We start from the raw sequence: 11,301 nt of genomic DNA, 5'->3' as shown, positions 1-11,301 counted from the left end.
ACAAATAAAGAAACCCTTGAATGAGTAGGTCTCCACACTTTTGAATGGTACTGTATACTGAACAAAAACAAATGCAATAATTTCTAATATTTTACTGAGTTACAGTTCATGAGTAAATCAGTCAATTGAAATAAATTAGGCCCTAATCTATGGATTTCACATAACTGGGAATACAGATATGCATCTGTTGGTCACAGATACCTTAAGAAATGGGCCTCAAGATCTCGTAATGGTATTTCTGTGCATTCAAATCACCATTGATAAGATGGAATTGTGTTCGTTGTCCGTAGCTTATGCCTGCCCTTACCATAACCCCACCGCCACCATGGGGCACTCTGTTCACAACGTTGACATCAGCAAACGGCTAACAGCATGACGTCATACACGCGGTTATGAGGTCGGTAGGACGTACTGCCAAATTCTCTAAAACGATGGCTTATGGTAGAGAAATTAACATTAGATTCTCTGGCAACAGTTCTGGTGGACATTCCTGCAGTCAGCATGCCAATTGCAAGCTCCCTCAACTTCAGACATCTGTGGCATTGTGTTGTGTGACCAAAAGCACATTTTAGAGTGGCCTTTTATTGTCCCCCAGCACAAGGTGCTCCTGTGCAATGATCATGCTGTTTAAATCAGCTTCTTAATATGCCACACCTGTCAAGTGGATGGATTGTCTTGGCGAAGGAGAAATGCTCACTAACAGGGATATAAACCAAAACATGTTTCAGAAAGAAGCTTTTTGTGCGTACGTTACATTTCTGGGATCTTTTAATTCAGCTCATGAAACATGAGACCAACACTTTTTACATGTTGCATTTATGTTTATGTTCAGTATATTATGGAAATGTTTTGAAATGACAATGCACTTTTTTTTTTTATCCAGATTTCTTTTAATTTTTTAAAATCCTGTGTAGCACCTTCACTTGAATTTCTATTTAATCCCTTGAAATGACTGGATGAAATGATTTTCATGTTTCCTGAAATGTATAAAAACAACACAGAATAACTTACTATGAGCACTTCAGTTGGACTTAATTCTTTTATTGAAGATGGCAAAGACAAATTAAAATTGAGCAAATTAGTCGTTTTCTTTACAAAAGCCACAATTGATAAGCAGTAAATTTTGTGAACAGTTTTGTACACATAATACCTTATTTTCCTAAAACCAAGCTGAAAAAAAAAAAAAAAAAAACTTTTGGTATGTGGTCATCATGGGGGGCATCTATCATGAGAGCCAGTGCCCATGTGCAACCAGTAGTCCTGGTTCTTGAAGAGCACGAGGTTGTAGAAGTTTTCGCCACCCTTGTGAAACCCGTGTTCTGCGTCTCCCCAGGAAACGGGACTGTCCATGAAGCCGTGCACAGTCAGTGACAGCCAGGACGTGAATTTGGGTTCGTCAAAGTACCGCCTGGGTTTAAGAGAAGACCACATAGTAAATGAGTATATATTTAAGACTAGATTTTTTTTTATATAACTTATTTCATGAGTGAATTTCCAAACACTGAACAAAATCAAAAAGGTGAGCAATTTTTGGGGCAATACAGTTGACAAGCTCAATTCGGAGTCCTCAGCTTTTATCGAGTCGCGTGTCACTGTAGACCGCGCGGCTCTGCAGGCTCTCTGTAACAGCTGTATATGATGACCTGGGTCTTTGGTAAAAGCCTTCACTAAACCAGATAATTAAAATGGTAGAACTAAGTGTCATAGGAGTCAACTGTATAAAGATCGCACGTTCTTTGGTGTTCAGAAGGACCGATACAATCATGTGTTGCAGAAGGTGAACTTACCGCAGCTCCTGCAGCAGAGAGTAGATGTCTTCGGGCAGCAGCAGGCCAGACACTGTGCAATGCAGGGCTTGGCTCACCAGTGTTTGGGGCTCTGGACAGACGTATGTCGAAAGGAAGCTGGCTGCTGTATTGTCACTAAACAACGAACAACATATTCACTAGCTTTCTGCATGAGTGTATGTGTGTTATGAGAGAGAGATTAGCCACAAGGGAGATGTTAATAATACCATGACAGATTTCCATCTCTCTTAGTACCCAGTGCCACGTACAGTGCCTTCAGAAAGTATTCATACCCCTTGACTTGTCCAACATTTTGTTGTGTTACAGCCTGATAAAAAATAAATATTAAATAGTTTTTTTTACATTTAAGTCATTTAGCAGACGCTCTTATCCAGAGCGACTTACAAATTGGAAAGTTCATACATATTCATCCTGGTCCCCCCGTGGGGAATGAACCCACAACCCTGGCGTTGCAAGCGCCATGCTCTACCAACTGAGCCACACGGGACCACCGTGTTTTTCTCACCCATCTACACTCAATACCCTATAACAGCTGGTGCGCCATGTCTAATATTAAAGAAGTCTAGAGTTATTGCTCGCCTGAGGTACAGTACCTTATGATAAGCTGTAGACCACACTATCTACCAAGAGAATTCTTATCTATATTATTCGTAGCCAACTATTTACCACCACAGACCCATGCTGGCACTAAGACCACACTCAACGAGCTGTATAAGGCCATATGCAAACAAGAAAATGCTCACCCAGATGCGGCGCTCCTAGTGGCCGGGGACTTTAATGCAGACAAACTTAAATCAGTTACCACATTTTTACCAGCATGTCACATGTGCAACCAAAGGAGAAAAAAAACAACTCTAGACCACCTTTACTCCACACACAGAGATGCATACAAAGCTCTCCCCCGCCCTCCATTTTGGCAAATCTGACCATAATTCTATCCTCCTGATTCCTGCTAAACTAAAGCAGGAAGTACCAGTGACTCGCTTAATACGGAAGGGGTCAGATGGTGCGGATGCTACGCTACAGGACTGTTTTGCTAGCACAGAATGGAATATGTTCCAGGATTCATCCAATGGCATTGAGGAGTATACCACCTTAGTCATCGGCTTCATCAATAAGTGTATCAATGACGTCGTCCCCACAGTGACCGTACGTACATATCCCAACCAGAAGCCATGGATTACAGGCAACATCCACATCGAGCTAAAGGCTAGAACTGCCGCTTTCAAGGAGCGGGACACTAATCCGGAAGCCTATAAGAAATCCCGCTATGCCCTCCAACGAACCATCAAACAAGCAAAGCGTCAATACAGGATTCAAATTGAATCCTACTACACTGGCTCTGACATTCGTTGGATGTGACAGGGCTTGAAAACTATTACGGACTACAAAGGGAAACCCAGACACGAGCTGCCCAGTGACACGAGCCTACCAGACAAGCTAAATGCCTTTTATGCTCGCTTCGAGGCAAGCAACACTGAATTATGCATGAGAGCACCAGCTGTTCTGGATGACAGTGTGATAACGCTCTTGGTTGCCGTTGTGAGCAAGACCTTTAAACAGGTCAACATTCACAAAGCCGCAGGGCCAGATGGATTACCAGGACGTGTACTCAAAGCAGGCAAGTGTCTTCACTGACATTTTCAGCCTCTCCCTGACTGAGTCTGTAATACCTACATGTTTCAAGCTGACCACCATAGTCCCTGTGCCCAAGGAAGCGAAGGTAACCTGCCTAAAAGATTACCACTCCGTAGCACTCACGTCGGTAGCCATGAAGTGCTTTGAAAGGCTGGTCATTGCTCACATCAACAGCATCCTCCCAAATACCCTAGACCCACTCCAATTCACATACCGCCCCAACAGATCCACAGATGACTCAATCTCAATCGCACTCCACACTGCCCTTTCCCACCTGGACAAAAGGAACACCTACAGTGAGGGAAAAAAGTATTTGATCCCCTGCTGATTTTGTACGTTTGCCCACTGACAAAGAAATTATCAGTCTATAATTTTAATGGTAGGTTTATTTGAACAGTGAGAGACAGAATAACAACAAAAATATCCAGAAAAACACATGTCAAAAATGTTATAAATTGATTTGCATTTTAATGAGGGAAATAAGTATTTGACCCCCTCTCAATCAGAAAGATTTCTGGCTCCCAGGTGTCTTTCATACAGGTAACGAGCTGAGATTAGAAGCACACTCTTAAAGGGAGTGCTCCTAATCTCAGTTTGTTACCTGTATTAAAGACACCTGTCCACAGAAGCAATCAATCAATCAGATTCCAAACTCTCCACCATGGCCAAGACCAAAGAGCTCTCCAAGGATGTCAGGGACAAGATTGTAGATCTACACAAGGCTGGAATGGGCTACAAGACCATTGCCAAGCAGCTTGGTGAGAAGGTGACAACAGTTGGTGCGATTATTCGCAAATGGAAGAAACACAAAAGAACTGTCAAACTCCCTCGGCCTGGGACTCCATGCAAGATCTCACCTCGTGGAGTTGCAATGATCATGAGAACGGTGAGGAATAAGCCCAGAACTACACAGGAGGATCTTGTCAATGATCTCAAGGCAGCTGGGACCATAGTCACCAAGAAAACAATTGGTAACACACTACGCCGTGAAGGACTGAAATCCTGCAGTGTCCGCAAGGTCCCCCTGCTCAAGAAAGCACATATACATGCCCGTCTGAAGTTTGCCAATGAACATCTGAATGATTCAGAGGACAACTGGGTGAACGTGTTGTGGTCAGATGAGACCAAAGTGGAGTTCTTTGGCATGAACTCAACTTGCCGTGTTTGGAGGAGGAGGAATGCTGCCTATGACCCCAAGAAACCATCCCCACCGTCAAACATGGAGGTGGAAACATTATGCTTTGGGGGTGTTTTTCTGCTAAGGGGACAGGACAACTTCACCGCATCAAAGGGACGATGGACGGGGCCATGTACCGTCAAATCTTGGGTGAAAACCTCCTTCCCTCAGCCAAGGTATTGAAAATGGGTCGTGGATGGGTATTCCAGCATGACAATGACCCAAAACACACGGCCAAGGCAACAAAGGAGTGGCTCAAGAAAAAGCACATTAAGGTCCTGGAGTGGCCTAGCCAGTCTCCAGACCTTAATCCCATAGAAAATCTGTGGAGGGAGCTGAAGGTTCGAGTTGCCAAACGTCAGCCTTGAAACCTTAATGACTTGAAGAAGATCTGCAAAGAGGAGTGGGACAAAATCCCTCCTGAGATGTGTGCAAACCTGGTGGCCAACTACAAGAAACATCTGACCTCTGTGATTGCCAACAAAGGTTTTGCCACCAAGTACTAAGTCATGTTTTGCAGAGGGGTCAAATACTTATTTCCCTCATTAAAATGCAAATCAATTTATAACATTTTTGACATGCGTTTTTCTGGATTTTTTTGTTGATATTCTGTCTCTCACTGTTCAAATAAACCTACCATTAAAATTACAGACTGATCATTTCTTTGTCAGTGGGCAAACGTACAAAATCAGCAGGGGATCAAATACTTTTTCCCCTCACTGTATGTGAGAATGCTGTTCATTGACTAGAGCTCAGCGTTCAACACCATAGTGCCCACGAAGCTCCTCACAAAGCTAAGGACCCTGGGACTAAACACCTCCCTCTGCAACTGGATCCTGGACTTCCTGATGGGCCTCCCCCAGGTGGTAAAGGTATGCAAAAACATGTCTGCCACGCTGATCCTCCACACTGGGGCCCATCAGGGGTGTGTACTTAGTCCCCTCCTGTACTCCCTGTTCACCCATGATTGCGTGGCCAAACACGACTCCAACACCATCATTAAGTTTGCTGGTAACACAACAGTGGTAGGCCTGATCACCGACAACAATGAGACAGCCAATAGGGAGGAGGTCAGAGAACTGGCAGTGTGGTGCCAGGACAACAACCTCTCCCTCAATGTGAGCAAGACAAAGGAGCTGATCGTGGACTACAGGAAAAGGAGGACCGAACACACCCCCATTCACATCAACAGGGCTGTTGTGGAGTGGGTTGAGCGTTTCAAAGTTCCTTGGTGTCCACATCAACTATCTATCATGGTCCAAACACACCAAGACAATCGTGAAGAGGGCACAACAAAATATTTTCCTCCCTCAGGAGACTGAAAAGATTTGGCATGGGTCCCCAGATCCTCAAAAGGTTCTACAGCTGCACCATCGAGCGCATCCTGACTGGTTGCATCACCGCCTGGTATGGCAACTGCTCGGCATCTTGACCGTAAGGCGCTACAGAGGGTAGTGTGTACGGCCCAGTACGTCACTGGAGCCAAGCTTCCTGCAATCCAGGACCTATATAATAGGCAGTGTCAGAGGGAAGCCCATAAAATTGTCAGAGACTCCAGTCACCGACTGTTTTCTCTGCTACCGCACGGCATGCGGTACCGGAGCGCCAAGTCTAGGACCAAGAGGCTCCTTAACAGCTTCTACCCCCAAGTCATAAGACTGCTGAACAATGAATCAAATGGCCACCGGACTATTTACATTGACCCCCCCATTTGTTTTGTACACTGCTGCTACTCGCTGTTTATTATCCATGCATAGTCACTTCACTCCTACCTACATGTACAAATTACCTCTAACCTGTATCCCTGCACACTGACTCGGTACCGGTACCCCCTGTATATAGCCTCGTTATTGTTGTTATTGTGTTACTTTTTATTATTTTTTAATTTAGTTTATTTGGTAAATATTTTTCTCAAGTCTTCTTGAACTGCAATGTTGGTTAAGGGCTTGTAAGTAAGCATTTCACTGTAAGGTCTACACCTGTTGTATTCGGCGCATGTGACAAAGTTTGATTTGATAATGACAAAGTGAAAATGTTTAGACGTTTTTGTACATTTATTGAAAATTAAATAGAAAAATCTAATTTCAAAAAGAAGGGAGGACCAAGGCACTCTTCATATAATTAATTTAAATGCCTTTATTTGTATGGCATGTTCTTTTTGATAACCAATTTACCCCTTTTACCAAAGAGCACCTTCTGTCTACCAAAATCTACTATTGTGTACCTTAGCAACGCTTCCCTTCCTCCTCTTTTTCTCCTACAGGAAATATCTAATTTACCTAAGTATTCCCACCCCTGAGTCAATACTTTGTAGAAGCACCTTTGGCAGCGATTGATTTGAGTCTTTCTGGGTAAGTCTCTAAGAGCTTTCCACACCTGGATTGTGCAACATTTGCCCCCCCCCCCCCCCCCCCCCCCCCCCCAAAAAAAATATTATTCAAATTGGTTGATCATTGCCTGACAACCATTTTCACGTCTTGCTATATATTTTCAAGTAGATTTAAGTCAAAACTGTAACTCGGCTACTCAGGAACATTCACTGTCTTCTTGGTAAGCAACTGCAGTGTAGATTGTCTTGTGTTTAAGGTTATTCTCCTGCTGAAAGGTGAATTAATATCCCAGTGTGTGGGGAAAGCAGAGTGAACCAGGTTATCCTCAAGGATTTTGCCTGTGCTTAGCTCCATTTCATTTATTTTTTATCCTGAAAACTCCCCAGTCCTTAACAATTACAAGCATACCCATAACATGATGCAGCCACCACTATGCTTGAAAATATGGAGGGGTTCTCAGTAATGTGTTGTATTTGCCCCAAACATGACACTTTGTATTCAGGACAAAAAGTAAATTTCTTTGCCACATTTTTTGCAGTATCACTTTAGTTCCCTTTTGCAAACAGGATGCATGTTTTGGAATATTTGTGTTCTTTACAGGCTTATTTCTTTTCACTCTGTCAATTAAGTTAGTATTGTGGAGTAACTACAATGTTGTTGATCCATCCTCAGTTTTCTCCTAACACAGCCATTAAAATCGAACTGTTTTAAAGTCACCATTGGCCTCATGGTGAAATTCCTGAGCGGTTTCCTTCCTCTCCGGCAACTGAGTTAGGAAGGACGCTTGTATCTTTGTAGTCACTGGGTGTATTGATACACCATCCATAGTGTAATTAATAACTTCACTATGCTCAAAGGGATATTCAATGTTTGCTTTGTTTTTTTATACCCATCTACCAATAGGTGCCCTTATTTGCGAGGCATTGGAAAACCTCCCTGGTCTTTGTGGTTGAATCTGTATTTGAAATTGAGTGTCCGTTTGAGGGACCTTACAGATAATTGTATGTGTGGGGTACAGCGATTAAGGTAGTCATTCAAAAATCATGTTAAACACTTGTTGCCCACAGTGAGTGCATGCCACCTATTATTTAATCCATTTTAAATTCAGGCTGTAACAACAAAATGTGGAATAAGTCAAAGGGTGTGAGAATACTTTCTGAAAGCACTGTATTTATATCCATTAGAACTATATGGTTGTGCACGTACCAACTGACACCAGCGCTCACTGCTCCAAGCCACTCCAGGAAGCTGTGGGGGTCACAAGACCGCTGGTCCCCGCGCAGGTCCAAAGCGTGCAGGGATGGACATGGCAGATCCTTCAGGGTGTGGCTACTGACCACTGGTCTGTGCTCTTTCCACTGGTAACGGGACAGAAGACTCTGCAGCGCTCTATCCCCATCCGCCCCTTGAAGTCGACAGACGCAATTTTAGAAATGCTTTGAAAGAAAACATTGGTCAGCTTACGGAAGTTCAGGGTCGTATTCATAAGCGCATACTGTAGCCAACAAAAAAACGAGAGTTTCTTATTGGACAAGTTCAGGTGGTCCCCTCTCTGTTTCAGTCTGTTTTCTTCCATTTAGTCTAGTGAAAACAACCCAGGACTTGGACAGACTAGACATTACATGCCTCAGACTCAACAGTGCAAACAAACATAAAAGGTTCTCCTACCTGAATTGTGCCGTCCTAGCAGGAAGTCACTTTTCAGAGGCACCCTTTCTTTAAGGCCGGAGAGAACTCGCTGGTAGCGTTTCCCTTCCGGATCCATGGATTTGTTCGTCAGGTCAATGGTCACGACTGCAGAACATCATCATTGTTATTCAATTAAACCAGGTTAGATTTCATTTCGAACAGCACAACAACAAAAATTGCAGGTAAGAAACCAGGTGAGGTGTGGAGCAATGAAATATCAAAACATAATATTAAAAGATACGTGATCCTTTCTCACCATATCTCATGGGCTGTCTGTGATTGTACTGTGACGGCTTTCCCTCCAGACCCAGCTGTTCATACGTGTCCTTATCCACAGAGAGGATCAGCTGACCTTGGATTCATTTACATTTAAGTCATTTAGCAGACGCTCTTATCCAGAGCGACTTACAAATTGGAAAGTTCATACATATTCATCCTGGTCCCCCGTGGGGAATGAACCCACAACCCTGGCGTTGCAAGCGCCATGCTCTACCAACTGAGCCACACGGGACCACCCGTGTGTGGATTCAGACAGAGCAGAGGTTTATTTACTGACCAGTCAATGTAACATGGGGCCTCCTTTCTTGTAGTACATTGTACTAGTATTGGAAGTCAAAATACAACCAGTTTCGATGGTAGTGGAGTTAGTTTAATAGAACTAGCATTGATTCAAGGCTGTATCACAACCAGCCGTGATTGGGAGTCCCATAGGGCGGTGCACAATTGGCCCAGCGTCGTCCGGGGTTGGCCGGTGTAGGCCGTCATTGTAAATAAGAATTTGTTCTTAACTGACCTGCCTAGTTAAAGGTTAAATCAAATAAATAATCTCCACTGACCAATGTGGCAGCCTGGCAGGGGAGCTCTAGGGTGTATTCATTAGTGTACACTGTAGCAAAACGTTTGCAACAAAAAATGAGCGTTTCTTATTAAACAAATTTAGGTTAGTCCCGCCCTGTTTTCGGCCACTTTGCTTCCTAGTGAATACACGCCTGGCTTTTTCATTGATTCTATTGCCCAGGACAACATGACCGCAATTTTGTAATGTCTTCTGGTCCCAATATTATACACTACTCTGGGAAGCATTTATTTGGGCTGCAATTTCTGAGGCTGGTAACTCTAATGAACTTATCCTCTGCCATTCCTGTGGCGGTCCTCATGAGAGAGTTTCATCATAGCGCTTGATGGTTTTTGCAACTGCACTTGAAGAAACTTTAAAAGTTCTTGAAATTTTCCATATTGACTGACCTTCATGTCTTAAAGTAATGATGGACTCTTGGCAGTTCTTGCCATAATATGGACTTGGTTTTTTACCAAATTGGGCTATCTTCTGTATACCCCCCCTACCTTTTCACAACACAACTGATCAGCTCAAATGCATTAAGGAAAGAAATTAAACAAATTAACATTTAAGAAGACACACCTGTTAATTGAAATGCATTCCAGGTGACTACCTCATGAAGCTGGTTGAGAGAATGCCAAGAGTGTGCAAAGCTGACATCAAGGCAAAGGGTGGCAATTTGAAGAATCTCAAATATATTTTGATTTGTTTAACAGTTTTTTGGTTACTACATGATTCCATATGTATTATTTCATAGTTTTGATGTCTTAACTATTATTCTACAATGTAGAAAACAGTAAAAATAAAGAAAAACCCTTGAATGAGTAGGTGCTCTAAAACTTTTGACCGGTAGTGTACTTTCTAGCCTGTTTTGGACCATGGCTACTACTCTACACACAGGCTTAAAGTTGCCAGTGGTCTTTTATTAAGACTACAGCGATAGGACTACAGTGTGAGTCATGTCCTGTAATAATATGATAATAGGTAGAACACAGTGGTAAGGGAACTCACTGTTAGGGAGAAGTGCAATGGTGTTATCCTGGTCAATGCTTGTCTTGTAGGAAAGAGCATAGAGAGCCCCTGGGAAAACAAATAGGCATACTTTAAACTAGCATGAAAATAACACTTTTTTACTTAATGGTAGTTGTTTCATTTACCCAATTTAATAGTGCATGCAATAGTGTTCTCCTTCTATACACTTACCATTCCACACAACATTCTTCAAGAAGTCTTTATCCAAAAACTCATAGACTGGTAAATTCTTCACCAGAAAATACTTGCTGAAATTGTTTATGACACTGGCCAGCCGGGAAGAAAGGGCACCACATTCCGGTATTACAACCGACACCTGAGAGGATTAATTAATTACCTCATGTTTTTAGTTCACATCACATGCATCTATAGTGTCACACATTACATTGGTAATTTGCTTAATCCACAGACTGGCTAGTTAGCAAACAGTGTTGTTAAGATTTAACACGTAGGTCAAACAAGTGGCAAAGCAAACGAAGTGGCAGCAGGTTCCGTGCAGATAATCTAAACCATCTAACGTTAGCTACCACAGAACCATAAAATTGCTTACCTTGTGGTTAAAATAATGTTTTGACACGTGAGTGTCGTGTCTAGACTTTTCATGCTCAAAGTTCGATTTCTCGCAAACAAGTAAACTTCTTGGACACTTGTCTAGCTCCTGGTACATTTTATTAGACTTGTATCAACAACAACAAATCTAAACACATTTAAACCAAAGACATTTAGCTATGCACACACTTGTGAATCAAACATGTGAAATACAGTATGTTCCTCTCTGAACGTGTAAAC

The 11,301-nt window shown here is 42.7% G+C and overlaps 1 protein-coding gene across 2 annotated transcripts; it reads right to left on the bottom strand.

Annotated features, from left to right (window-relative positions):
- Positions 1-1,031: 1,031 nt before the first annotated feature.
- On the bottom strand, positions 1,032-11,294 carry rpp40 (ribonuclease P/MRP 40 subunit). Of its 2 annotated transcripts, XM_038963430.1 has the most exons (8): positions 11,063-11,294; positions 10,684-10,828; positions 10,492-10,560; positions 8,899-8,994; positions 8,622-8,747; positions 8,160-8,358; positions 1,788-1,922; positions 1,032-1,408 (listed from the first exon to the last, which is right to left on the bottom strand). In XM_038963430.1, exons 1-8 carry the CDS (start codon positions 11,177-11,179, stop codon positions 1,210-1,212), a joined length of 1,086 nt encoding a protein of 361 aa, XP_038819358.1. In that variant the 5' UTR covers positions 11,180-11,294; the 3' UTR covers positions 1,032-1,209. The 2 variants fall into 2 exon arrangements, with proteins under 2 accessions (XP_038819358.1, XP_038819359.1); XM_038963431.1 differs by lacking the exon at positions 8,899-8,994.
- Positions 11,295-11,301: the final 7 nt, after the last annotated feature.

Source organism: Salvelinus namaycush, chromosome 25 (genome assembly GCF_016432855.1).
Source record: "Salvelinus namaycush isolate Seneca chromosome 25, SaNama_1.0, whole genome shotgun sequence".
NCBI classification, from domain to species: Eukaryota; Metazoa; Chordata; class Actinopteri; order Salmoniformes; family Salmonidae; genus Salvelinus; species Salvelinus namaycush.
The sequence above is the reverse complement of the archived record's forward strand: the minus strand, read 5'-3'. Positions and strand labels throughout refer to the sequence as shown.

Bases quoted from the DNA above. Each gene is read 5' to 3' on its own strand.
- rpp40 (XM_038963430.1), bottom strand. From the start codon at position 11,179: ATGTACCAGGAGCTAGACAAGTGTCCAAGAAGTTTACTTGTTTGCGAG. The intron at 8,995-10,491 runs GTGAGTTCCCTT...AATGAATCCAAG, and splicing joins CATTGCACTTCTCCCTAACA to GTCAGCTGATCCTCTCTGTG. The intron at 8,748-8,898 runs GTGAGAAAGGAT...GATGTTCTGCAG, and splicing joins CAGACAGCCCATGAGATATG to TCGTGACCATTGACCTGACG.